Genomic DNA, 27,204 nt, shown 5'->3' with positions numbered 1-27,204 from the left:
AATTTTGAGTGCAGTGATTTGCTAGAAATAAAAAATATATTTCAAAATCATTTATTTCATCATTTAAAAAAGCACTGAAATTTAAAATTAAGATTTGCTTAAAAATTATATTATTTTTAAATAAATTTTTTATTTGAACGACGCTTGATATTTTATAAATTTTATATAAAGTAACATAAAACAAAAATATAAAAGGTATGACACGTTCATAATTAAGTTATTTGAACCTTTATATTTTGTAATTTTATGATTTGCAGTAAAAATTGATAATTATTTAATGAAATATTTTTTATTCTTATCGGTCATTGTTTAATTATTTTGATTCTTTAGATGAATTCTGTAAAATTGGGAATTTATTTAAATTATAAAAAACAATCATAAATGTAAAAAATATTTATTGTACATACAACAGGTTAAAATATCTCTTTGTAGAGAGTTAGTTAAAATATGATAATTGCCATAAATTGATTTTTATACAAAATCTGCAGACTTTCAGACCTTCGCAGAAAAAAAAACATAAATGCAACAACAGCTTTATCTTCAGCTGTGAAAAACAAAATTTTGAAAGACTCTCCAGAAAAACTCTATGCATTTCCAGATTGCAAATGTCTACAATTAAATGAATCACATTTTTTTGAGGAATTCAATCCGAACTTTGACGCACCATCGTTCTTTGCACTGCTCAATGTGAGCACCGTTTTGCCACTCTTAGGAGTTTTGAATTCAACAGACACATTCATTCCCATGTGGATGAAGAGATGATTGATGAGAGGGACTAGCTGCCAGTGAGTTGCGTGTTGCTGCTCCACTATCGCGGACAGAAACTGTAGTGTGGGAACAAGTAGCAGTGCAGAGACATGAATCTGAAATCAAACCAAAATTTAATAAATTGCTCTTTTGTTAAAAAAATATTTTGATACCTTGTTGGGTCGATTCTTGGGTCCAGTCCTTCAATTTTCAGCACGTTTTGATCCTTGCCCTGACCTGAGTAGCTGAAGGTTATTTGCTCGGGAAGGTGTCGTTGCTGGATGAACTTCATGGGCTCCAAGTGAGAGTGGAATTCGGGTGTGAAGGTCAATTTTTTCTTTAGCAGATGCTCTGGAGAATAAAATACAATAAGATTCAGAATAAATAAATGAAAAGTAGTAATATTCAAAAATAAAGAGATCTAAAATTTGGTTATCCTTGAGGATATAATGGTTTATCATTTTTTGAGTTATTTAAAAGAAGAAAAAATGAATATTAATTGCTTAATTTTTTAATGTCATTGCCTTTTAAACTTATAAACCTTAAAAAAAGAAATGTTTTATTAGTTAAAAAATTCTAGTAATGAAGAAGATACAAATTTTGATTAATAGTTTCTTAAAAAAGAAGTTAATTATTAATAATTATTAATTAGTACAGCAAATTACCGATTATGTATCCTATCGTAACATCATCAGGAAGACGGATTTTCTCACACACGCTGATGAACCTGCCTCCACTGAAAACAAAAGAGCTTTGATTAATATTTTGTTAATTACTTCCATAAATTATTTTCAATCAAAATCATCGAAGGTCGCGCTTTGAAGTAAAAAACAGATCCTCTCAAGACGTGAAATTATATACTGGAGTCATTAAAAAAATGAAAAATAATAATCGAGACGGCCTGTGTGCATAATTAGCGTGAAGCCCATCGCGCTTTCTCAATAAACGTCAATCGCGTGCCCTGGGTGGAAAAAGAGAAGCGGTTGCGGTGATTAGCGAAAGAGTTGAAAGAAGCCAAGGTTAATCGGGCGGCAGGTGCTCGGCCGGCACCTGCCGCCGCTGCCTCCCTCCGCTGGACCACCGAGAGCAAACGACAATAATTTCTGCCTGGCCAAGTGAACAAAACGCCGACACCTCGCTGCCGGTACCAGCATAATTAGCGGCCAGCACGAGGCGCTGGACACGCGAATTGCACGGGCACCACAAACATATTATAACGATGGGTGTAATCGTTTTGGGCAAGCCATGCGGGCAATCATCGTGATTAAGAAAAGACCGGGTATTCAAATCGCCGACGGTCGTGTTCGCAAAACCGCTTTAAACGGTTCTGAATTGGCGTCTTTTTAATTTCTGTCCAAAAGCCTGAATTTTTAATGAACTGCTCAAAAAAAAAAAAAAATGCTAAATTTTGAATATAAAATTTAAGATTTGCTCTGTAGAAAATTCTAAAGTGATAAATTATGTGAGAGTATTTTGAAAATTTGGACTTCATTTAAAAATTAAAGAAAATATGTGCGATCTGCTGGTACTTTTAAAACCAAGGATTTTTCAAATTATCTTCTTAGTTTTAATTAATTACTCCCCTATTAGAACAAGTAAACTACTTAGTTTTAAATTTTAAAGTACCAGCATATTTTTCAAGTCAACTTTTGGCGTCACAGTTCTTATTTATTTCTTTCCAACGAAGTTAAGCGCAATTTCAGTTTTTTCATAGTAGGGGAAGATTTTTCTGAAATTTTTTCGTTTTGCTTATTTGTTTGTTCTGCTTCCAACCAATTTGCAAACGAGCGGGCTGCACTTTGTAATATTAAATCTAATATACGTTTTGCTGATTCCATAAATAGATGTTGTTGGAATTGAAGCGAAAATTTAATTTACTCTTTTTATTTTTCTGATTAAACATCTCTGGCATGAACAAATTTGCCAAGAAAAAAATGACAGGATGTCAAAACTGTTTCTTCTTCTCTTTTCCTTTGGCAGAGAGAAGAACCTGCTTTGTTCAAACCGTCTGTACTGAATATTTTTTTTGACGTCGAGTACAAGTTCTGACAGAAAACTTACAAGAGACGCGGTTCTAAAAAGTTAAAAAAAAACAATAGCCCCAGACACAACAACAAACGCCGCGAGCGGTCTATTACTTCTTTTTATTACATACGCCGGGCCGCCGTGTGTACAAGTATAATTATACATTGCAGGCGGAGAAAAAAAGAGACTCTCCGTTGTGCTCCTTTATGATTATTACTGATTATTACCGTAATTACGAGTGAGGGCAACTGGAGCAATCGGCGTTTGTCATCTAAAAAAAGTTGACTTCTGCATTTTTTGATACGTACGTGCTTCTTAAAGTAATAATTTTGAAGATGAAATTTTGAGCAAAAAATAAAAAATAATAATAAAGAAGATATAAATATTTTGAATAAATATTTATTGTTAGACCATAATTTGAATTTATTTCTATGTTTCACATAAATTTTTTGCATTTTAAAAAACTTAAATAGTTTTCGTTATAAAAAGCCTTATCCCTGCCAACTCTAAAACTCTAGAAAACTCCACTCACTTTTCTCTGGTTGAGTGCACTTGAATATGAGGGCAGAAAACGTGCGAGTCTTGGAGACTAAAAGGCGAGTTAAGTGGTGGAAATAAAACAAAAGCTGCACTTGAGAGTAATTAGCACGTTTTCTAAAAACTGCTCCTTCCATTAATTTAGAAAGATACGCCAATTTCTGATCACGTGCTGAGATTTTGCAAAGAATCCCCGCCCAGAAAATTGCACAAATTTTGGCCGAAAACTGTTTCGACTCAAGCAGCGTTGAGAATGCGTCAAAAAAGGCAGTCAAAAAGACCGATCAATTATTTCGAGACGGCGGTAATTGGCCGGTTAGCGGCGCCGGCCAAACTTTATTTTTTTTTTTTTACCTGGCTGCCGGAGACATTTTCAGGGCCAGCGCCCGGCTGATGCAAAAGCCGGCACCTCCAGTCGCGAACCAAAATTTTATGTTCTCCTGCGAAACAAAAAAAGAAGAGATAAGAGTTAATGTGGCGTGTGGACCAAAAAAGGGTAAGGTCTTTTTATTTGGTCGGCAAGCTGTAGTGGATATTTGCGTATAATTAAAAGCTTTTTAATGGAGCTTTGATTAAGATGTCGGCGGCGGTAAAAGTAAAAAATTCAGATAAGAACCTTTGATTGATCCATTTACATGGAAGTGATGTTCGTAAAGAGTGTGAAAATATGTCTCACAAAGAGGGAGGTAAATGAAATAAAGTTTATAAATTAAATTTTAACTAAATGATTTATTAATAAATTATTAAATACTATGGGAATAAAAAAATTTTTATTAAGGAAATTTAATTTCACATTATAAATTTAATAATAAAATTTATTAAAAGATTTGCATTAATTAAATTTCTGAATATTTTTAATTAAAATACCTAGCTTCAAATGAATGTAAGCAAATTCAAAAGATGATTTCAAAATAATTAAAAAATTAGTCATTAAAAAAAACACTAAAGTGTGAAAAATATTATATAATTTAGGGATGCTTCAAACAATAAATAATAATTAACAAATTGACTATATTTGTTTTTGTAAATTTTTATCTTCAAACTCTCTACAAAATTATTTAAGATATTTAATATAATAAAAGAAATAAACTTGTTTGACAAGAAAATTAAGCTGTAAGAGTTCCTTAAATATTTGGTTCTTTTGAGTTTAAAGAAGTCAAATATTGCCTCTGACAAACAAAAAGATTGGATTTCTTTTCAAATATCCTTACCCTGTTGATTCCCGACTGGGTCTTCTTCTCCCTGTCCAGGATTTCAAGTGGCGTGCGTATGCTCGGCTTGCCCAGGTACCAGTCCTCCTGCGGACTGTATTTGCCCAGAGTGGACAGCAGCTTCGGAATGTTGACATAGTTGTCGTCGTCGAAGTGGCAAAACCACCTGCCGAGCATAAAAAATCGTTTTTTGAGAAAAATAGAGAAAGGAAAACCTTCAAAGGGGTTTCGAATGGACAAAGAGTGGTGTTTGACGAAGGGGAATGCAGTTTTCCAGGCCATTATGAATTCGGCTGCATCATCGCGGTGCTGGAGCCGGTAATGATCACACAAATATTTCGTAGGCGGAGGAGGAGAGTGATGCGGCATTCTGATTGTGCGCGAGCACGGTGGCAATTACATGACAAGTCGCTATTTCCTTTGGCAGTCAAAAAGTTAGCCCGGGTGGAAAAAATTACCACTCACAAATAGAAACATACATATATATAAATTTCTCACAGAGGAACAAATTCTTCTCCAAACTAATTGCATGAAAGAGCCCCTCTGATTTTCATATTTTTTAATTCGAAAGAACACAAAATTTAATGACAGAAATTGCAAATTTTCTTCTTCAAACTAACGATAAGAGTTTAAACAGGTGAATTCATCTTGACCTTTTCCCCAACAAAATTTTTGTAAATCTCAAGAGTTTCAATTTTAATGCCTACAAGAATTATTGTTATAAGACCAATTATAGTGATTAGCAAATTGAAGAGGAAAACATTTTTCAATACATATATAGGGTTAATTTTTTAATAAAGATTTGAATGCAGTCATGAAATTTTATGTTCTTTAGAATTCAAGAGAAGAAATTTCTTAGAGGCTCTTTAATACAATTAGGCTGGAGAAGAATTCAATTTTTTTATCATTCCTTCCCAAATTTGAAAGGGTGCGCGTCGACGCGTGTAATTATCTGCTCAAGTAAAAAGTGTCCGACGTGATAATATGGGAGCGAGTCTGTGTGCGGTTATTAATTGTAATTGAGACGCGCCGAGAGGGTGAAGACTATTTTAATGGTCGAGCAGACGAAGCGAGGGGGAATTGTAAAGGGAAAGTATAATGATGGAAAAAAGTCAGGATATATTCAATTAAAGCGTGTGTGTGTAAGCGCTGTGCTTGTGCCAATTCAAAATGCGTGTTCACTTATTGTCGGCGCTCACGTGACCGTCAGTGCTGCAAAACGGAATAATTTTATTCTAGCTTTGCAGCGCCGGCCTCGAGCTGACGGAAGAATAAATAGTATGGCTAGACTTTGCTGGGTGCCAAGATTAAAAAGGGGAAAGAATAAAAAAAGTGGCGAATAACATGTGACTGGAAAGACAATATGATCACATTCGTTTGATGCATAAAGGAGAAAATAAAACTGAACAAAAAATAAAATATGAATAAAGATTATTTGCAATGGTTTCTGGATGATTTTTATTTAAATTCAGTTTAGAAACATATATTTTTATTCTTTTAGTTATTTTCAACAAAGTTCAAGCTTATTTTCATTGGATAAAAATAGAAAATCCTAGAATTTTAGAGTTTATTGTAAGATTTTGACTCTGGCACACTTATATATTTAAATTTGAAACTAGAGAAATTGCTCATTAGTCTTATCTTGGTGAGTTTTTATATATATGAGGAAGAGAAAACCGTGAGAAACGAGCGCCACACTTATTATTTCGCTGCACCTGCTCTGCCGCCATTAAAATGAAATGTCCGCCGCTTTAAAGGGAAGTTAGTCACGGCGACTCGCAGGAAGTCCAGACGGAAAGGTGCCTCGGCAATTGCATCCGCTTGTTGATGTAAATTTTTACTTATTGTGTTAAAATGAGAAAAATTGCTGATGCGCGATAAAAGGCAAAAATAATTGGCTGGCGAAAAAACACACTTCTTCCCTTTCAGGTGTTCCAAAAAGGAAAAGAAGAACACAACATCGCATCAATAAGCGAGTCTTGTTTGCACAACTTTACGAGGAAGGAGCACCTGCTAAGAAAGAGACTTTTGCCAAGAAAGGTTTTGCTTCTGGAAGGAAAATGTAAAATAAATAAATAAATCTCGCCGCACGCAGGGATACATATTATTAATGGACATAAATTTTGAATTTGCAAAAAGTGGCGCAAGTATATAATAATTTTTTAAGCGGCCGGCTAATGAGTTGGGGCGGCAGGTGGCCGGCGAGCAATAAATTTCAACTAGCAGCCCGTGACGCTTGCTTCTCTCTTTGGTCGTTTATTCGAGTGCACAAGCTTATTACAACCCTGACGACCTTCAGCAAGACACATTCTGCAAATCGGTTAATTAAAACGAACGAAAACTCCTCCGTCTCTGATGGCTTTTCGAGATTGCGAGACCGATGAAGATTGATGCTCGGAAATCATTTCGCCGGTCCGACTCGGCGGATTAGCAAAAATGGGCCTCACTTTGATATTTCAACACGATCTCGGCTCGGAAAACGATAAAGTGGACCGATCTGATAATGAGGAGACGCTTCGGTCTTCGGACGGTAATTAATTTTCGGCTCTCAGGACCCGAAATACCTTCGATTGCTCGGCGGCGACATTTAGCGCTTGTCACCTTTCGAGGGGCAGCCCATCCATCACGCGGTGAAAAATTTTAACAAGCTGAAAAGGCGCACTGGGAAAAGCATAAAACCACGCGCGCTCACGCATTATTTGGAAGATAGAGCATCTCACGAGGAAAATATGCGTCTCTCTCTTTCTTGTCAAAGGGGTCTCTTCTGGGAACCTTTTTTCGATTCGAAACTAATGAGCAGGTGACGCGGCTAATTAGGAGGAATTTTTCTCCCGCGGAATGAAGACTTACTTCGTTTAAACCAACATAACTTATTCTGATTTGGAGGTTTTGGAAATTTTAATTTAGGTGGACATTTCAGGAATTCATCCGTGAATGCGGATTCAAGAACATTTTTCGGCTTCAACAGATTAAAGAATTTTTCGTTCAAGAAAATCACTCTTTAAATACAAGGCTGACACAAAGTTTTGAGCCTGCATATAATTTAGTTGGATAATTCGGTGTAATTTACGAAAATAACAATTCAATTTTTTTAACAACTGACAAAACCTAAAAATTACTCTTTTGCAGTAACAAATAATTGTCTTTTAGTTTTTTCTCATGGATATTTTATTTCAAAATATATAATTTTGAATATATCATTATATTACATTAATTGAATTCTTGATTTTGTACATTCCAAAAGATTGGGTTTCAAAGTACTTGTTTTCCAGTTCAGATTATTTTCATTCAATCTTCTGCTATACTTTTGAAATCTTTGTACAAAAAACAAGGTGGCTTTAACAACAAAATATTTACCTGGAACCAATCAAAATTGTATAAAATTAGAAATAAAAGACTTATTTACTCTGAAAAAAATTAAAAATAAAAAATAAATTAGGATTTGTTCATTCAACTAAAAAAAGCAAAATGAACTAAATAAGTGAGATAATTTTAGTGAAACCGAAACTTGACGTTCAAAAAAGCCCAAGACCTAAAGTTGAGTAAATATTTACTACCTCTTTTTTTTAAAGCAAACCGCATCAATGCGTCAAAATCCTTGTTTAACATCATCGCACATTCTAATTGAAAAGCAGCCAGCGTGAGCCAGAATTTAAACTCTTTTCCACTTTGTCTCTGTTTGAAACAAAAGTAATAATAGCATGACTGCCACTCTCGCGAGCAATTGGTATTCATTTATTATTCGTGCGCGGAACAAAAAACCTTGGCAGCCCTCGGGGGATCGTGTGAGCGGACACACTTCGGTGATAAAACTAAAAAACTTGGAAGAATCCGAGCAAGGCCTGCGGGAATGCGAGGAGGCGGATTCTATAATAAAATGGCCCTTGAAAACGCAAAACTATGCAGAATCAATAAAAAGATATCAAAAAGGAAGGCAAGGAATTCTAAAAAAAAATTATGCAAGATTGGAAACAGCCTTTGGCGTTACTCACTTTTTGTCACTTCTCAGGAATGTGTCGAATTCCACAGACATTTTGCAGCACAGCGCCTTTCTGTAATAATTCATTATTTTTGTTAAATGCCATTATTGATGTTTTGAGGAAAAAAAGTAGGTGAGATTCTCGAAATAATTGAAAAATGATGGGAAGATCGAGTCCGAAACCGGCTCTAGTACTTTTCTTAATTGTCGCATAAACGAGGCCGAGTGATTTTCCCATGGCACCGATTTATAAATTTTTATTGCGTTGAACTTACCTGTTGTGGGACGAGCTGCAGTTGGTGTTGATGAGGTGGCCATCTGCAAACACACGAGAAAAAAAGAACGGTTTAGCTTTTTGTACGGAGGCGAAAATTAATAATATATTATCTCCCAAAGATTGTTGCAAGAGGAAAAAAGGTGAAGTTGTGGGTGAAAAATCAAAAGTCATGATTATTAATAAAGTGATTTTCCCCCCAAAAAAATCAAACGTATCCGACACTATTATTACGACGGAAAATATTATTTTGAACATGGGAATTTCGTGTATATAAAGTTTGATGCCTTCGGGCTTTGATTGCTCTCACAATCGGAGAATAAAATTGTAAGAAAAGATTGGTCTGCGCGGTTGTTCTGCATATTTCGACGCAATAAAAAATGAATGAAAATGTGACGTGGAGGCAAATTGCGCGACGGGAGGTCTTTTCATTTGAAAAAAAAATTATTCAGACCAAAACAGAATTTATGAAACGGCAGTTATTTTGCAAATTATTGATAGCGACGCCGAGATAAATCGTCGGCCGGGCAAAAAATAATCAACCTGCTGTTGCTGCTTCGGGCTGGAAAATAAAATACATGAAAGGAATCCTGCAGCAGCGGCTTGAGTAATTGGTCTGATTTTTTCTTAACGCCACCGGTTTATTATTTGTTTGCGTGCCGAGATCGCGCGCTTGACACACGGGCTTGGGCGGCTCCCCAAGGGGCACAAACGCGGCAGTGAATGACCTGATGGGTACCTCGGCCCAAGGCGAAAACGCGTCAATACACGTAAATGTATCTGAGGCATTCCGGTGCCGCCCAATTAGAGCAAATCCAGTCAAACCAGCCTGATCCTTCCGACCTCGGACGGCCCGCAAAGTTGGCAGTTGGATGAAGAATCAAAATCTAACGAGAGGCACCAAAATTTCGGAGAAGGGTCTATTTTATTTTGAAAGAGGCAAATAACTGATCTCAATATAGATTAAAAAAAACTTGAAAAGTTGAAGCCTAGATAGCTAAAAAAATTGATGACCAAAATTAACTAGTTAATAAAAAAAAAAAAAACTATGAATGTTAAAATCTCAGATTAAAATTTAGCCTCTATAGTAAAACTGGGATTTTTTTTCCCAATTTGACATTTCTTTTTAATTATTTTTCCTGCATTTATTTTTAATTTTTATAATTTTGACATCTATTAATGAAAAAGAGGCGAGAAATGTGAGAAAAACCTAGTTATTATTTCATTTGACTTATTTCTTGGTAGAAAAATTGATATTTGTGACATAAATTTCATTAATATTGGACCCTTTTTTATTCTACTTTAATACCCACCGCACTTTTACACAGATTATGATGGAAAACTGCCGCACAACAGATGATTTAACACAACTCGTAAAGCTCCAGCAGCCAATCACTTTATGTAATAAAATATGACGATCAACCATGCATGAGGAATTTAGAGCTCTCGTAAAACTATACCGCGCTCTTAAAATGTGCATCTCAGCGAGTGTGTGAAGCGGAACACATGAGTAGAGCCAAGAACTAATAAATTTTTTACTATTCGACTCTGTCAGATTTGAAGCTCCTTGAATTTTTATCCTGTTCCGCTCGTAAATTTTGAACCGAACAATAATAATTCAGTCTGCAAAACTTATTCCTTCTGCGGAGGAAACATTTATTAAAAAATAAGAAACCTGTCGATTCGAAGCTTCAGTACTTGCAAAAAAGGAATTGAGACTTTTGAGTGATCACACACGACGCGCCGGTTTAAGTGGAATATTTGCAGACCGCGGTGCTTAATTGGTTGCGTTTCGCGCATCGCAATGAGACGAATCGAGTCGATTCCTCGGATATAATAACTCAATTTGTGCTTTATTTGACAGGTGGCCTGTGCAAAAAGTGGCGAGACTCGTTAGTCGTTACAGACCGACCAAATAAAGTCGCCGCCGAGGAAGAAATAAATTCTGCGAAACAAGGCGGCCGAAAAAGCGATGCAATTTCAGACCGGCAGTCGTATTTTTCACGAAAATGTTGCCCAAAAATGGAAAACCAGAAACAGAGAAGCAATATTGATACATAGTTGTTTAAATAAGTAGAACTTTTTTCCCTTGTCTTAAAAAATAATAGTTTTTTTTTCCGTATAAAAGGAATTTTTGCCCTCAAAATCCCTTGATGTACAATATATACTATACTTTTTGTCAAATTAAAAACGGATCAGAGTGGATCAAATTGAAATTAAAAATCTTTGCTAATTTTTATTAATACTAAAAACAGCATATAAATTTCTATGAAAAAAAAAACAATAAATTTTTTAATAAATAAATACAAATCAAATAAAAATTTGTCTCACTTTTGTTTAAACCCCGCAAATAAGTACCGGCAATAGCTAATTAAATGAGATCCATTTACACATAAATAAATAATTTGTTTTATTAATCGAATCGAATACTCACTGGTTCGCTCCTGGTACTCCGGGTCATGGGAATCGGAGAAGAACCACGTCTGAAACAAACGCAAAGCGAAATTCAATAAGCTTCGTCGTGAAAAGGCAGTCGGTAAGTTTTTGCGTCGGCGGCGAAATTGAATTTTCTCGCTAACCAAGCGTGTCATCGTAACTCAATACTCATGGAAAAACGCTGGCCGATGCATTGCGCGATTCCAAGTGCGGTGGAAGGAAGGCGAGCGAGCGAAAGAACGAAAAGTTTATAACATATTTTTCTAAAGGATGTATCGTATTGCCTTCCTTGATGCTTTTCGAGATGCAAACGCACGCGACACCAACTTTATATATAAGAAGCCATAATTTCTCTCAACCCCTTCGGGCGGGCGTGCAAACATTTTGTGTTCTGATTTTCGGGCGCTCCGCAACTGACGCCGACCGACAACCAACTTGATACTAAATCAAAGCTGAAACCCAATCTACTTTGTTCGCTAAATCTTTTATTATTTTTTGCTGCTCCCAACCGTCTGGCCACTTTATTGATTTATTCCTCTAACGAAATTAGAGCCGGTCGGTTGGAAAATAATGGCAAATTTGTGTGTGGCAGTCGAGTGTATCGAGTTTCAATTTGGTCGTCGGCAGGAAGTCAGTGGGCAAACAATTCAAACGAATTTGAATGGCTGTTCTAGGTATTTTTAATAAATTCAATCTGATTAGGTAAAAATGATAAGGAATCATTTTAATAAGCAAATTTAATGAGGTAGATAATTATTAAAATTAAATTATTTTAGAAGACCTTATTGATTTCGAGAGTTTTAACAAAATTCTTGCCTTTTATTTTCCAAAAACATTTCCCCTCCCAAATTTTTTTTCAATTTACTTATTGTGCTGATTGCCATGACACTTATGTATTTTTTTTTACATTTTTTAAGAATAAACAGCAACAATAGAATAAAAATTTACCAATAAAATTCAGAGAAGCTGTTAGTCACATTGTAAATTATTACAATATTTGTCAGTAAAAAGTGGAAAAATTCTGAAAAATTAAAAATGTTAACTTGAAAAGGAATAAGATAAAAAAAAAAACACATATGTACAAGGCTTGTGTGGAAATATCTGGTTAAATTTACGCACGTTTTTCCCAATTTTTTTTTTCCTACTTTTAATGGGAAATATTGGCTTTTATTGTACCTTTGTATCGTTGTTAAAGATTTGATTTTTTTTTTTAGTCTTAAAAGAGAAATAAATTCTTTACTGGCCAAAAAAAAATTAACTTTTTTGTTTCCTCAAAACGTTTTAAGAAATTTAAAAATTAACAAAAGTTGCGAAAAAATTGGAACGAACTATTTAAAATGAACTTCACATTAATTTGTGGCGTGAATTTCATCAATTTAACTGTTAATCATGATTCTAGTTGCTGCCCGCCCTGAACGTTTCCTTCCACGCTGATGTGAGCAATGTAATAACACGCGTCTCGCCAAGTTAATAAACAATAAACATCCACACTGGTATATATGGCGCTCTCGGATTAATGACTGAGCAATTTCGACTTGCTGTGCCGAGATGCGCAGCGACACGCAATAAACAGCATCTCCGACAAGTGTTGAATCGGAGCAAAAACCTCCTCACCCCCTTCGCAAGACGAGCGGCGGCAATTAAAACCAACTAATTGCGGAAGCCGACTTTTTCGCCGAGTGACTTTAATGCCCGCTCTTCTTTGCCGCGGGTCTCGTATATATTTTTTATTTATTTTTGAATTGCCGTGCAATTTGGTTTGAAATTACAAGACAGGAAGGCCGAACGTGTAAAAAAGCAACTCGCAGGTCACCGAACGGCATTTAGCATTTTTCATTCTTAATGCGAGCGAATTTATCGTCTGACATGCCGCAGAGAGGAGCAAATAGATAATTATACACGTATTTGTCAGGGGGAGTGCCCGGTCGGCTCAGCGGGCGGACGAACCTCTTGGCAGCGCAATTAAAATTCAAAGCGGCGTCCGAGCGAAAGCGGACGGGGGGCGATTTGACCGCTGCGGAAATCTGATTGGCAATTGCGATGGTTTACATGAATCAGAGGAGAGATTGCGGGAAGAAAGGGGTTCATTAGCTGCTGACAAGACAAATTAAAGAAAGGTATCGACCCAGATCTGCCATTTGCAGCGAAATTTACACTTAAAATAAGATGAATCGTTTAACTTTCAAGCCAAAATTAGCAACTGTTTGAGCCGCTTATATTAATCCCTTTTTCAACTTATAATATTTGTGCAAATTTTTCAACCTCAATTTTGAAATAAATTGTGAAATTTTTACTTCTTAAAAATTTTAAATCCAAGAACATAATAAATAATCGCTGGAGTAAATATAAATGCTAAAAAATTAATAGATTTTTCAAGCATATCTCTTGATCAAACCAATGATCGTCAATCTCAAGTCATTCAAAGTTCCATCACGTCTCTCGACACCTCAATCACTTCTCCGTGCCTTTTTTCACTCTCGTCGCGGCAATTTCAATCAGCACCGTGTGTGTCTCGATACGAGGTCGAAATGTGAACGACTCGGGTGACCTTTTGGTGAACATATTAGTGACGTCACCATCGGGAACAGATAGATTAAGGATGCGTGATATGGTGCATGTGTGTGTGTGTGGGAACGAGAATTTTTTTCATGCAAGTGTCATTAAGGCGCAGAGTTCGGTATAATCGGATGCATTACTAACCGCGACTTAACACATGGCTACACTCGTCTCTCTCTCTTGTAATAAATTGATGCACTCGGCGCGCGAGAAAAGAAAAGAAACCGCGTGCGACGAGTCCCACGCAGCATCTCTCGCAATGAAACAATGTTCGTTTTTTATCCAACGCATTCGGTTAAAGTGTGAAATTGGGCAGCGACTTCCTCCTCTGGTCAGCAGCACTGCGTGTGACAGAACTAATTCCTTTCTCTCTCACGATATTGGATTAAAAAGCGTTTTTTGTTTGTCTCTCGTTCGCTCTGCTTGGTGCGGATATATATTATTGGAATGGAAAAGGTGAAATTGGCTACGCGCCCGCTGCATCGGGTGAATTGGCCGTGAAATTCAATTCGAGGGAATTGAAAATAATACGTATAATATCCTCCATCGCGGTTTGCAATTTGTATTCTGTGAGAACGAAAATAAGCCAGAGCTGAGATTTCTTATTATGTGTTTGTTCCTTTTGGCTCTTTTGCAAGTTTTTGCAGAAGAGAGGAAATTTAAGATTGAATCGATTAAAAAAAAATAGGAAAACTGAAACGCTTGTTCTTAATACAAGGAAATTTTAAATTTTCTGGTAAATTAATTGAGCTCTCAAAGATCAAAGTAATAAAAGCCAATAAAAGGTTTCGTAAAAACAAAACTAATTACGAAGTTTTAATTGAAATTTAGATTTTCTGAAGGTAGGTCAAGTAGACGGACAAAACAAACTAGAAAATATAAAAGTTTCTGTTGGAGGTGAATTGAATTTTATATTATTTATTCTCCCTTCAAATTCAATGGCATTAAAGTAATTGTCTCATCATAATGTTTTTTAGTTTTGCACAGATTTATTAATCCAAGAGAACTAATCCTTTAAAATTTAATTTTTTAACATAAAAATCAATCTTTCATTAAAAAAATGTTACCTCTAATTTCCTTCAAAATTCTCCGATATCCCTGTTTTCCTCCTTTTTTTATCAATGTAATCTAACTCTCGTTTTTCAAAAAATAGCAAACAGCGCCAACATTAATCAAACACGTGTTCTACAAGGAAAATATAACATCAGAAGCGTGGTGACAGCCAACAAGGAAAGCGCCGCGTCCGCAAAAAAGCGCATACATAACTCTCGTGTAAAAAAGCAGCGAGATCCGATCAAGAGGAACGCATAATATAAAACGAATTTATCTGCTTTAATGTAAAACCACGAAGCGCCAAAACTCAATCGTTCCCACGCTGCGATTTAATATTGTTAAGAAATTTGTCGGAGAATCCGAAGTTTGAGTAATTACTTGTTTCAGGGCTGTCAGGTGAAATGACAAATGGCCGCGGCTCGAAGTTCGGATGGATGGTTAATTGATTAATTAGAATTAAGCCGCGCGAGAGATCAAACTCGTGTCGAGGGGCGGCCGCGGTCGGGGTGGCGCGTGGGAACGGCGACTCGCGTGCTGTCCCCTGAGATGTCCCGTTCCCTGCATCCATGGGAAAAAACGGCTTGTATTGTTTTCCCGGGCGGTTCTTGGCTCATCTTCCTCGCCTATTACACCGACGGATCAGGTCACGGGGTCACGTTTGATAAGCGACCTTTGTGGCCATTTCCCACGCGCTAGTAAATTATTTGCCGCGCGCAAACCGAGCCGATTATCGCGCGCGCGAATTTCTGATTTTGATCGAGCACAATGAATGTTTACCCCGGTCGCTTCTTGAATTATTCATCCGTAATTATTATTAACCGCATACTTAGTAGAATTGGGCCCTCGGGCAGTTTAAAATTTTAATTTTATGCTTCACGCGTAAATTGTTTCCTAAATATTTGAGGTGTTGTGTTAATTTTATGTTAATACTGGCAAAGTAAAAATAATAACCGCACAATTGATCAAATTAATTTTAATGGCTTAAATAAATTAATTTAAATTTCAGTACAAATTTTTGTTCTTCTAGTTTGGATTATTTATTTGAAATTGTACCAAATTTTCAAGAGAAATTTATGCCATTTAATTCAAGTATAACAGAATTTGTGATTAATAGTGTAACTGGGACCAAATTTTTTTGTTATATAAAAATTTAAGATTAAATTTAAATAATTAAGCACATGACCCAAAATAACAATAAAAACATTTGCCATTGGAAAAACTAAATCAAATTTTCAGAAATTATCAATCATACCTCTCCATTTAATTGAATTATAGTAAAGAATTTGAATTCACAGCAATTTAATATTATAATAGTCAATATTCGGATGAAATTGAAAAATGATTTAATTAAAAACCAAATTTAAATTTGAGTTTTCATCACACAGATCCTGAAAGCAATATATTTTATAAATAAAAATAATGAAAATAATAAAACTAATTTCTTTCTCAAAAGAAACCTGCAGATGCTGATATTAAAAAAAATTGCATTATAAATTAATGATTTTAATTAAAAAAAAGTTAAATTGCATAAAAATTTTGAGCCTTCTACACCATGTATGTATTAAATTTATAATTTCTTGTGAAAAAAAGGCCAGAACATAGAAATGTTATTGATGTATTTTCATTCTGAATATTTGTAATTGACACGAAAGTAAAGAAGAAGAAAGAAATAATAAAAAATAAAATTACGATCATGATCAAAACAAAAGAAAATAATTTTCATTTTGATAATGTTTAGTTTATTTGAAATAACGCAAAATTACCTCCTCTCTTGCTAGGGTGAACCACGTCTTCAGAAGGACATCAAGCCTACTCTTGTGATAGTTGGACGTTGTCTTGACGCTGATGAAGACGTCGCTGATACTGGTGAGGACCTGCAGGGCCGGAGTGACCTCGGCAGGGTCGAGCGGCTGCTGCAGCTCGTTGGTGTCGTACTGCGCCAGCAACTGTCCGTTGGACACGACCTCGTAGTCCCTGCTGCCGAAGGACAGGGAGCGCGGGGCCCTTTCCTGCCACGCCGACCCTGAGGAGGACCCTTTCTTGTCGGCAGGTGGCAGACGGAGGCTGCGGTACAGACACAGGGTGGACAGGGCCGCCGCGCAGCACAGCAGCAGCGCCTGAAGGACGTACTTGACACGGACTCGCATGGCGGAGGACATCACTGAGTCGACCAGGGCGAAGGCATGCCGGACGACCTGCCTCTTCTGCGGCCACAGTCGCACTTATCGCAGGGCCAACAGCGGCCCGTCGTCCCGCTCCATATTTTCGCTGTTTTTGTTGTGACGGTGACGTCAGCCGCGAGCGAACACGCGGGGAGGGAAATCCACTCAATAAACTTGGCCCCACCGCCATCTATTCTTTTCTGTTGAAACGTTTAATAATTAATTTAATCTTGAAAAATGGCTTAATTTAAACACATACTCGATTAAAAAAAAATGATTGTATAACTTTTATATTTTTTTTATTCTATTCCTTTTTATTTTTTTAATACATAAATTAATTTTACAATTATTTTTCATATAATTTAAAAAAATTCAAAGTCAGAAAAATTCTTTAGGTATTTCTCTGATATTTCTGTTTCTGAGCATCCAGCAAAAAATCAATTTATTCTTTTTATTACTAATTTAATTTTTATTTGAAAGTAAAATTGTATACAAAATTTCAAATTTTAATGCCAAATTAAATTTATTTTTCATGATTCATTATATAATTACATTCATATAATTTCTTTCAATCTGTTATTTTACTTCTTGGTCTTCTTGCTAAAACCAGAAAACTCCATACTGAGCAGGGGATTCCTCCTCTTTGCCTGAAACTTCGCCTCCGCTGGTTTTTGTCGTCCACTGCCTTTTGCATCATCCGACCTCCACTTTCTCCTCCTCGAAGAAATGCCGGCCAGTCTCTTCAGGGTCGGAGGAACAAGGTACTCAGGGACGTCTGCCATGTGAGGCATTTTCTTAACCACATGCAGGGCTTTGTCGTGCCTCAACGACTGCAGATCTTTGGGGTTGTCCTCGAAGAAGGTCTTCAGCTTTTCACAATTGAAAATTTCCTGTTTGATTTCCTTCAGTCTCGCCTCCCTGACTGCAATTCTAGTCACGGCTCTCCAGGCGTCCCTGGCGCGGTACCTGAAGCCCTCAACCTCCTCCATCTTGAACTGGAAGGCCTTGATCACCGTTTCGTTTGAGCCACCTCTAAGGTACTCTTCCACCTTTTCCATCAAAGGTCGCTCGTTGATGCTGACGAAGGACAGGGCGGTGCCTTTATTCTTTCCTCTAGCTGTGCGGCCCACCCTGTGGATGTATGGCTTGATGTCTTTCGGAAAGTCAAAGTTGATCACATTTGAGACAAACTGGAAGTCAATTCCTCTGGACACACCGGCCTCTTTGTCTTTCTTCCTGGTGCCCTTTTTACCTTTCGAGGTTGACGGGGCCTCGTCAGGCTGTTCCAAATTTTTCTCGTCCGAGGCAATGATGATGTCGTAGAGGCCTTCGTTGAATTGGGCCACCGAGTGGCATCGGGCGGCTGCTGGTAGTTCCGAGTTCAGGACGCAGGTTGGAATGTTGAACTGCTCCAGGTACAATTTCAGCTTGTAGCATCTGTCCACTGTGTTTACAAAAACGATGGTCTTTCCTCGGACTAAATGCAGTTTTAGGAGGACATAGAGAATGACTGCCTTTTCCTCTTCTTCAGCACCAATGTGGTAATGTGTGAGCTGGGATGCTGGAGCCATTTCCGGTTCCTCCAGTTTCAGAACCGCAGGCCTCCTCAGGGCTAACCGTTTTAATTCAGTCACGTCGTCGGATAGGGTGGCACTTGCCAGGGCTGACTGGTGAACTTTTGGCAGGTATTTGAGAACAGCCTTCAGGTCTTCCTCGTAGCCAGAACTGAGAATGTGGTCGGCCTCGTCAATGATGAGGATTTCAAGTTGGTCTAAGACCATGTTTTTGTTTTTCAGGTGCATCAGGGCCTTTGCAGGAGTGGCAACAATGATGTCCGGCTGCTGTATGGAAATAAGTGAACGTTGGGCTTCTCCAGTGTCCCACTGGGATACGTCCATGGACTTTACGTCTTTGGAGCACTTGCACGTCAGCTGGGCAATGTTGGCGTTGATCTGTTTGCAGAGTTCCCTGAAAGGTGCCAGGACAAGGGCACGGATGGCCTGTTCTGTCGCGCCTTGTTTGGCGTTCAGGATTTTCTGAATTATTGGGATGGCGAAGGCACCGGTTTTTCCAGACCCAGTCCGAGCCTTAATCAAAACGTCCCGGCCCTCCAACATCAGAGGAATCGCAGCCTCCTGAATTGCAGAAGGTTCCGTCCATCCAAGCTTGGCGATGGCTTTCAACAACCTCTCATCCAGTTCCATGTCGTGGAATTGCAGAGTAGATTCTGCCTGTTCTTCCTCCATTTTTCTGAAAATGAATAAAATAATGAGTAAAGAATGAAATTTTAAAATGAAATCAATCAATTAACGTTTAATTTCATTATTTTCTCACCAAAATAAATTCTGGACAATTTTTCACGTGGTTTCTACAGCATGTAAACACTCGCAGGTGACGTAGAACATCTTCAGTAGCTTAATTAATTCCTCTTTCAATCCTGCGCAGAACAACATTCAGCTTCTGCGCATACGTGAATCACCTTTGTTGTCGGCACTTTTATAAAGAAACAGTGACGTCACTTTTCCCATTATCAAAAGAAGAGGGTCCAAGATGGCGCCCATTAGATGGGCCTGTGCCTGTTGTCTCCGCTTTAATTTCAGCCCTGAGGAGATAGAGCAGCGGCACAAGAGTCAGCAAATTGATCGGATGCTGGAGAAGGACAAACATGCCATCAGGAGACAAGTGAAATTGCTGCTGCTGGGCGCAGGAGAGAGCGGCAAGTCAACCTTCCTCAAGCAGATGAGAATCATCCATGGTCAGAGATTCGAGCCCGAGATTGTCAAGGAATTCCAGGTGACCATTTACCAAAACATCGTGCGGGGCATGAAGGTCCTCGTCGACGCCAGACAGAAGCTCAACATTCCGTGGGAGAATCCCAAGAATTCGCCCTTCGGACAGCATTTGCTGCGGTATGACAACTTGGTCGTCTTGGACAGTCACACCTTCCAGGACTACGCCCCCTCTATCAAAAGACTGTGGATGGACTCGGCAATCAGACAGGCCTTTGACAGGCGACGGGAATTTCAATTGGTAAATTTTTTACTCCATTCAATTTCAATGAGCTTAATTTTCATCTTTTATTTCCTTGTAGAGTGACTCTGTCAAGTACTTCCTCGACAACATGGATAGAATTTCAAGACTGGTAAGAGATTATTTATTAATCAAACACTGATATAATCATTCTTTGCTTCAAGTATTTTACTTCAAGATAAAAAAAAATAACAAAATATTTATCTCTTTAGGATTACCAACCTGTAAATCAAGACATACTACACGCTCGAAAAGCAACCAAAGGAATCTCTGAGTTTATAATTCCAATCAACAACATCCCATTCAGATTTGTGGACGTCGGAGGGCAGAGGTCTCAGAGACAAAAGTGGTTTCAGTGCTTCGACTCTGTCACCTCAATTTTGTTTCTCGTTTCATCTTCCGAGTATGATCAGGTGCTGGTAGAAGATAGGTGTGTTATTCTTCAAAAATTTGTAGTAGAACTTTATTAATTATTTTTGTATTATTTCAGGAAAACCAATCGTTTGGACGAATCTCGCAACATCTTTGACACAATTGTAAATAACGTTGTGTTCAAAGGCGTCTCAATCATCCTGTTCCTAAACAAAACGGACCTGCTCTATGCCAAGCTTCGTTCTCGGCAATCTGATATTAGTCAGCACTGGCCAAATTTTGTTGGCGATCCTTACTCCTTAACTGATGTCCAGGTAAGAATTTTTATAAGATCCAAATTGAATAAATCTTCTGGTGGAGGGAATTGAAAAAATTAAATATCATAATCACTGTTCTCATTACCTTCACTCATTTAACTCATCTGTCTCATTTTGAAGGTCTGTTCACAGTGGATTTTCAATGTGAGTCTACACAATGAATTGCACTTTTTTCGTATTTTCTTTATTATTTTTTTACGTCACTTTTTGAAATTTTCCTGTGTGCGTTTGCATTGTTTAATTTGGAATTATTGTTCTTTATTACTAATTTTTGATTAAAAATATTTTAAAGTACAAACAGCAAATTAATTTATATTTTTATTGCAGGTTTTCATGTATAAATTGTTCCGTGAAACAAAAAGAGACCGGGTACGCCCTCTGTTTCATCATTTCACCACTGCGGTGGACACGGAAAACATCAAGGTTGTGTTCAACGCTGTCAAGGACACCATCTTGCACAAAAATCTACAGTCGCTGATGCTAGAGTAGATCCGACGTCAAGTGCCCAGCAACTTTTACTGCCTTAACACTTACTGGATTTAACGAATAACAAGCGCTGAAGCCAAAGCTAGTAGTGTCGATCACAGGGTCCTTAGTCGAAAACGAGGCAACTATTTTCCGACAAGTCCATTGGATTTAGAAATCTTAAGTAGTTCTGTTATGAAATTTGTGTAGAATGACATATCAAGTATTTTTAACACAATGCCCTACCTCCACAACCGAAATCAAATATTCGAGGGCACTAATGGCAATCTATTTTTTTTTAGAACATTGTATATTTTTATCTTACATGTATCGACCGCTGTGACTGTCTCCAGAAATATAGCATTTTACGACGATAAAATGTCAAACTGCTACAAATTAAGATTATTTTTAAAAATGAGCATTTGAGTATTTTTATCCAGGAGTTATTTCCGCACACTGCATAAATAATATATATTTTATTACACTGCAATAGGTTTTGTTAAGCTATTGATATTGTTAATATGGAAATATTGTATATTTAATTTTGTGATAAAAAGGCTATTCCACAGATAAGTAAAGTTTGATCTTGTCCTCGGAAGGAGTGATCATTGTGCAGCTTTTACGCAAACGAGGCCGCCTTTTATAGATATTACTTGTATTTCTTGCTACAAAAACTATTAAAAAGTTGTTGTGAAAATAATAAATGCTGAAATTATGCCTCAAGAGAATCTCTGCCTTAAAGTGAAATTAAAACAAACAAACCAATTTTATAGATTATAAATATCAATTTTTATTTCTTCTTACTGCCCAACTTCTCCTTTCGCTTTTTAACATGCTTTTTAATTTTGGCTTTGCGTTTTTCCGCCTGTTGATCTTTGATGGCCTTTTTCCTCTCCTTCTTAGAATTGGGCGACTCTTCTCTCGGCCTAGCACAATTCACAAATTTGCTTGCTTCGCTATCACTTTCGGAAGCAGACGAATCTGCCTCTTCTCCACCCTCGGAACCAGACTCTTCAGCACTGCCCTCTTTATCCACCTTGATTCCAGCCACCGTTCTATACAAAACTTCTGAGTCATCCTTGGCAAGGTCTTTTTCAAAATCAATAACCTCCGTCAGGGTTCTGGGAATGTAAGCCTTCTTGAAGACTTCGTCATCAACCTCATCGTAAATTTCAGAGGCGGATTTCTGCGAGAGCTCATCGAGTCGTTCTTGAACTTTGTCCTTGGTAATGTTGGGATCGACAATGAAGTCAAACAGGGTCCTGATGTTCAGGGTTGCCACTTCTCTCTTCTTGAAGAACTCGGTTATATTTGTGCAGTCCTTTCGAAGAAAATCAAGGGCGTGCGGGTGGTCGTGTTCCACAGACTGGGACACGTCGATGACATACGCGTGACCTTCGTGGTAGAGCATGTTAAACTCACTCAGGTCGGCGTGCACAAGTTTGCAATCATGGTAGAGCTGCCACATCAACTCAACACACTCTCTGTACAGCTCGCAGGATTTGCTACTGCTCATTTCGACGTCCTTGAGTTTTGGAGCCGGCCAACCGTCCGTGCCCAGAAACTCCATCAGCAGGACGTGACTGCGGAGTAACAAAGGTCGAGGGGCCCTGACGCCGCCCACCTCCAGCCTCACCAGGTTTCGCATTTCCTTTTCAGCCCAGGTACGAACCATCTTGCGGGGGTTGCTTCGGCAGTAGCCATGTCGGAAACGGAATTCTCCACTCACATACTTGTCTCGATCCTGAAATATAATTAAAGAGGAAATTGATTATTAAGAAAAAAGTGAAAAATCTAAATTTTTTTTTTCAAACATATTCATTTCACTACTTCTTACTTTGAAGACTAAAATAGACGTTTTGTAAACTTTGATGGCCAAATCTGAGCCAGACCGTCCAAGAGCATGGTACACATTGGCCTCTTTTCCAGTCGAAATGCAGCCGTTGACCTCTGTGATGGCTCCTCTGTTGAGCAGTTTGAACAGGACCATCCTTGTTCTCGGGTCCATCACCTGCTCGGCAGTGGCTCTGTCCTTTTTGTCCTTGTTCCTATGTTTATCTGCAGCAGACTTTTTATTGCTGTCAATCAGCTTGTTAGCAGCAGAGCCGCTCAGGTTGCTGGGACCTTCGTACCGCTCCACGTTGATTTTGTTGGTGAACTTTTTGAACAGTTTGTCGCTCGGCTGATAATTAGACACTTTAAAAGAACTGGTCTGGGCGTTCGGCCCATGATTTCTGGGTCGCTCATCCTCCTGATGACGCCATTCATCGTCGCTGTCTGCCTCCTCATTGTACCAGTCTTCCTCTTCCTCGGTGGTGCTCGAGTCAGACAGTTTGATTTGTTTCAGCTTGGCTGCTATAGCATTCGCAGGAAGGGGTCTCGGAATAACTGTTGGTCCATCTTCCTCGGCGTCGTCAAACTGACCTTCTTCGATTTGAAATCTGCCATCCATTTCAAATTTACACTGAAAAAAATAGAAACATAATAAATTACCACAAAATGAAAATTGATTTGGTTACCAAAATTTTGGATTAAAATTTCCATAAAGTGATGAAAACTTACGTTTTAAAGAGTTGAAAAGATTACTGAAGTTTAATTACGTTAAAATTTGGCCAATAAAGAATTATTTTCCATATTTTTCAAATTAAACTCGGCTTTAAACACAACCCACGTTGTTCTGTTATTACTTTGCAAAAATTCGTTACGCCCCCTTTTGTAGTTCCGCCGCGAAAAGCGCGAAAATGAGGGCAGCACTTTCTTATGCAGCAAGTAGTCGCTATTTTTGTCAAGTCCGTTAAAATTTTGTTGTGAATTGTGTTTTTCTGTTTTTAAATTTTCCGGTCGGACAATTTACGGAAAAAGTGAATGACTCGACTTGGTTGGATATTTTTCGTTTGATCTAAAATGCCTCGCAATCATCCTCGAGCAACGACAGTGAGTTCCGTGTCGTCTTTAAATTTTTCTGCGCCGAAAAGAACGATCCGTGTGTTGCACCATAGAGATCCTCCGCAAGTGGCTCTCATGCCGAAAACGTCGGCTTCGCTTCCGTGTTTCGTTCGGCCCGAGAGCGAAGAGGCTTCAAAATTGAGAGTGTCTCGGTTGAGCCAGCAGGAGAGCAAATCTTCGTCTGCAACGTTAGTTCTATGATTAAGATTAATTACACAATTTTTATAGGCAAAAATATTTGGAAATTTAATTTTTGTACATAAAAAACCATTTTTTTTTTTGCTATGTATTTCATCAAAAAATTTAACTGCAACAGCAAATTTTCTTCATACATATTAATACATTATGTTTTTTGTCTCACAGGACCTCAAAGTCAACAAAGTCAGTTCATTCTGGAATATCTTCAAGAAGAAGGCTTGAAATCTCAGCACAGACTGCAGGAAAATCTATTCTGAAGGTTTGTAAATATTTGCAACTATTTTAAATTGAAATCTAAAATATTTATTTTTCTTGTCCAGGCACCATCAGAAAACATCACTGCTTGGACCGCAGAGGAAGCATTGAAGAACAGAGTGTCTCAGTTAGAAAATGCTTTTAAAACAAAAAATTTTCCGGAGCCAGAACAGCCTCAAAACGTCTTAGATGAGAGCGTCGACAGTGTTTTGCAGAGGCTGGTTCTTGAAGACAAAAAAGTTTCAAGTAAAGTGTCAAACTCTGTGGCACGCCTCAGCAGTCCCCGCAGAGAACACAAACCACACTGCTCCAATGACATCGGCCACACACATCAACCAATAGTGAAAGGTTGAAAACTAGAATTTTTTTATTATAGTTATACACACATTAAAATTTTAAGAAATTGACACAATGATCATGGAAATTAAGAGGTAGAGCTGTTTTGTTTTTGAAATTTTTGCAAAGAGGAAAAGCCTGATCACTTTATTTACATTGAAAATTAATTCAATTTTTAATAATCTGACTGAAGAAAATTTATAAGCATTTATAAATAATAATACTATTTTGCTTATCAAAGGGAAGATTTTTCTTTAGATTCTAATATATGTTCTAAAATTTCTAGTTGACAGCACGGACAGTGCCTTAGAGGATGAAAAAATTGCAAGAAAAGTGTCAAATTCTGTGCGACGCCTTAGCAGTCCCCACAGAGATCACAAGCCTCACTGCTCCAACGACGTGGGCCATCAACCTGCAGTGCAAGGTTGTCAATATTTCAGAATGATAATTTAATTTCAATACCACACTTAATTATTGTTGCTATTGAGGAAAATTTTTATGTGCTTTGAAAAACCTTAAAAATAAATTAATCTTTTTCATAAATTTTTAGTTGACATTGTGGACAGTGCAATGCAGAAAATGCTCCTGGAGGATGCAAAAATTGCAAGAAAAGCATCTGTGAGACGCCTCAGCAGTCCTCACAGAGGACACAAACCACACTGCTCTAATGACGTGGGTCATATCAATCAACGGACAGTGGAAGGTAGTTAAATTTCCGGAAATAATAGAGTACTCTGAATTTCATAAAATCAATTTTTCATTGATAAAAAGTTATAAATGTTTGAATTTGAATTGGAATTTATACATTAAAAAAAGCTCTTACAACTAAAAATATAACTTTATTTTAGTGAGCCAGTTGAAGTAAAAAGCTATTCTTATGTTTCTTTCAGCCGCCTATCCATCTAAAGCAAAAGCGCAATCCATGCGGTGAGTACAGCCTTTTAAACTTCCATGCATGAAACTTATCAATTAATCAAAGGCAACAAATTGATAGCGCGTTAATAGATTTATCAGCAAGTTATGCAACCTGCAGTTACACGTATGTTGTGCATGTTGCATAAGAGGCCAGGAAAGAAAAGCAAAACGTCCATCGGAATAGATTTTTATGCTTTGTAAAATATCTCTTCTCAATCTATTAATGAATCACACTGGATTTTTTTTAATCAAGAAGTAGTATTATATTTTAATGTTATTTAACTTCTGGAGGAAAATTTTAAAAGCAATGAAGTTGAGGAAAATATTAGTTGCAAAATATTTGAAAAATTAAAATGGTAATATTCTAATAATTTTAAAAAATTATAAACGTTTTTAAAACATATCAATTGAAAGAATGGGAATGGATGACAAGATAAGTAATTGAAATCCAATCAAAAAAATCGAGTAAAGATTTTTATAATTCATTCAAAATGTGTAACACTTCTGAGGATTTAATTGATTTCGATGTTAAAAACTTGGTTGGTTGATCGAATAGTGAAGTGCAAAATTTTAAATCATCTTTGAAAAAGATACCGTCGTAGTATTTTTTATCCTGTTATGAATATGCCAACATATTAAAAATTACTACGCTATATTGAATTGAATCACAGCAAGGGGAGCCTCTTCTCCCCTAGTGACCGAGCACCTTCAAGGCTGCTTCTCTTTGACAAAAGATGCAAAATCCATTGACGGTGCTGCTATATTTGTTAAGGACACGTGTGTGTGTGCAATGGCAAGGGGCGTTACGTCACGCTCGAGACTCTCAGCTGGCTTGTCGGAGAAGAAGAAGAAGTGCAGACGCGAAATACATAAAGAAAAGCAGACAGCTGCCAAGAAAGAATGCCGGCGCTGTTATATTCATAATTTTTATGAACTGCTGCTGGTTCCTTGCGAGAAACAGCTGCCCTTGCCAGCGCACGCGGCGAACAAAAAGACGCGGTGGGTCTTTTCATCCGCGGCCGTAAAATTTGGTGAAAGAAACCGAGAGAATCTGCATATAAATGTCCAAGATTTGTGAATAGTCCAAGAAGGAAAAAAGAAACTGGTTTTGTTTCATACTAAAAAAAGCGGCAGCTGTCGCACATACAGATTTTTGTTTTAGGAAAATTTACACTTGAGAGAATTTATTAGCCAAGCAGGCCAGAAGAAAAATTTAATTACCTAGGTTTCAGTAAATATTTGAAGTTTCATATTCTAATGAAAATTTTAACCGAAGTTCTGGCGACTGAATATTGCAATTACAGCCAAGAACAAATTTAAAAAAAAAAATGGAACAAAAAGAGTGTTTAAATAATAAGAAACACCCTGACATCCTCGGAATATCTTTATA

At 37.4% G+C, this 27,204-nt stretch overlaps 5 protein-coding genes across 6 annotated transcripts in view; 2 read left to right on the top strand and 3 right to left on the bottom strand.

Annotated features, from left to right (window-relative positions):
* Positions 1-378: 378 nt before the first annotated feature.
* LOC132199671 (fringe glycosyltransferase) lies at positions 379-17,096 on the bottom strand. The gene is made up of 9 exons (XM_059624574.1): positions 16,582-17,096; positions 11,208-11,256; positions 8,775-8,817; positions 8,513-8,572; positions 4,521-4,686; positions 3,664-3,749; positions 1,413-1,483; positions 921-1,098; positions 379-863 (listed from the first exon to the last, which is right to left on the bottom strand). Exons 1-9 carry the CDS (start codon positions 16,975-16,977, stop codon positions 809-811), a joined length of 1,104 nt encoding a protein of 367 aa, XP_059480557.1. The 5' UTR covers positions 16,978-17,096; the 3' UTR covers positions 379-808.
* Positions 17,097-17,441: 345 nt separating this feature from the next.
* Positions 17,442-19,463, bottom strand: LOC132201541 (probable ATP-dependent RNA helicase DDX56). The gene is made up of 2 exons (XM_059627763.1): positions 19,315-19,463; positions 17,442-19,230 (listed from the first exon to the last, which is right to left on the bottom strand). The coding sequence occupies exon 2, from the start codon at positions 19,224-19,226 to the stop codon at positions 17,562-17,564; it is 1,665 nt and encodes a 554-aa protein (XP_059483746.1). The 5' UTR covers positions 19,227-19,230; positions 19,315-19,463; the 3' UTR covers positions 17,442-17,561.
* Positions 19,464-19,500: 37 nt separating this feature from the next.
* LOC132201544 (guanine nucleotide-binding protein subunit alpha homolog) lies at positions 19,501-21,936 on the top strand. Of its 2 annotated transcripts, XM_059627766.1 has the most exons (6): positions 19,501-20,010; positions 20,072-20,122; positions 20,223-20,440; positions 20,501-20,696; positions 20,820-20,843; positions 21,027-21,936. In XM_059627766.1, exons 1-6 carry the CDS (start codon positions 19,531-19,533, stop codon positions 21,186-21,188), a joined length of 1,131 nt encoding a protein of 376 aa, XP_059483749.1. In that variant the 5' UTR covers positions 19,501-19,530; the 3' UTR covers positions 21,189-21,936. The 2 variants fall into 2 exon arrangements, with proteins under 2 accessions (XP_059483749.1, XP_059483750.1); XM_059627767.1 differs by lacking the exon at positions 20,820-20,843 and having other exon boundaries at positions 19,502-20,010.
* LOC132201542 (serine/threonine-protein kinase RIO1) lies at positions 21,919-23,886 on the bottom strand. The gene is made up of 3 exons (XM_059627764.1): positions 23,727-23,886; positions 23,002-23,628; positions 21,919-22,908 (listed from the first exon to the last, which is right to left on the bottom strand). Exons 2-3 carry the CDS (start codon positions 23,614-23,616, stop codon positions 21,955-21,957), a joined length of 1,569 nt encoding a protein of 522 aa, XP_059483747.1. The 5' UTR covers positions 23,617-23,628; positions 23,727-23,886; the 3' UTR covers positions 21,919-21,954.
* A 26-nt stretch (positions 23,887-23,912) lies between these two features.
* The window catches only part of LOC132201538 (uncharacterized), a 60,209-nt gene continuing 56,917 nt past the window's right edge, over positions 23,913-27,204 (top strand). Inside the window, exons 1-6 of the mRNA XM_059627759.1 lie at positions 23,913-24,298; positions 24,474-24,567; positions 24,629-24,911; positions 25,186-25,323; positions 25,450-25,602; positions 25,790-25,826. Of these exons, the coding sequence (XP_059483742.1) occupies positions 24,069-24,298; positions 24,474-24,567; positions 24,629-24,911; positions 25,186-25,323; positions 25,450-25,602; positions 25,790-25,826 (935 nt within the window). The 5' untranslated portion in view covers positions 23,913-24,068. The remainder of the gene's footprint in view (positions 24,299-24,473; positions 24,568-24,628; positions 24,912-25,185; positions 25,324-25,449; positions 25,603-25,789; positions 25,827-27,204) is intronic.

The sequence above is a fragment of the Neocloeon triangulifer genome, unplaced genomic scaffold (genome assembly GCF_031216515.1).
Source record: "Neocloeon triangulifer isolate White Clay Creek 2 clone unplaced genomic scaffold, ASM3121651v1 ptg000014l, whole genome shotgun sequence".
Lineage (NCBI taxonomy): Eukaryota > Metazoa > Arthropoda > Insecta > Ephemeroptera > Baetidae > Neocloeon > Neocloeon triangulifer.
This window is presented reverse-complemented; position numbering and strand designations above follow the sequence as displayed.

Coding starts and splice junctions, on each gene's coding strand:
- LOC132199671 (XM_059624574.1), bottom strand. CDS start 16,977: ATGTCCTCCGCCATGCGAGTCCGTGTCAAGTACGTCCTTCAGGCGCTG. Junction 11,257..16,581: donor TCACCCTAGCAAGAGAGGAG/GTAATTTTGCGT, acceptor CGTTTGTTTCAG/ACGTGGTTCTTCTCCGATTC. Junction 1,484..3,663: donor AAAATGTCTCCGGCAGCCAG/GTAAAAAAAAAA, acceptor TTTTGTTTTCAG/TGGAGGCAGGTTCATCAGCG.
- LOC132201541 (XM_059627763.1), bottom strand. CDS start 19,226: ATGGAGGAAGAACAGGCAGAATCTACTCTGCAATTCCACGACATGGAA.
- LOC132201544 (XM_059627766.1), top strand. CDS start 19,531: ATGGCGCCCATTAGATGGGCCTGTGCCTGTTGTCTCCGCTTTAATTTC. Junction 20,011..20,071: donor GGCGACGGGAATTTCAATTG/GTAAATTTTTTA, acceptor ATTTCCTTGTAG/AGTGACTCTGTCAAGTACTT. Junction 20,441..20,500: donor CAGGTGCTGGTAGAAGATAG/GTGTGTTATTCT, acceptor GTATTATTTCAG/GAAAACCAATCGTTTGGACG.
- LOC132201542 (XM_059627764.1), bottom strand. CDS start 23,616: ATGGATGGCAGATTTCAAATCGAAGAAGGTCAGTTTGACGACGCCGAG. Junction 22,909..23,001: donor CGTCTATTTTAGTCTTCAAA/GTAAGAAGTAGT, acceptor ATTATATTTCAG/GATCGAGACAAGTATGTGAG.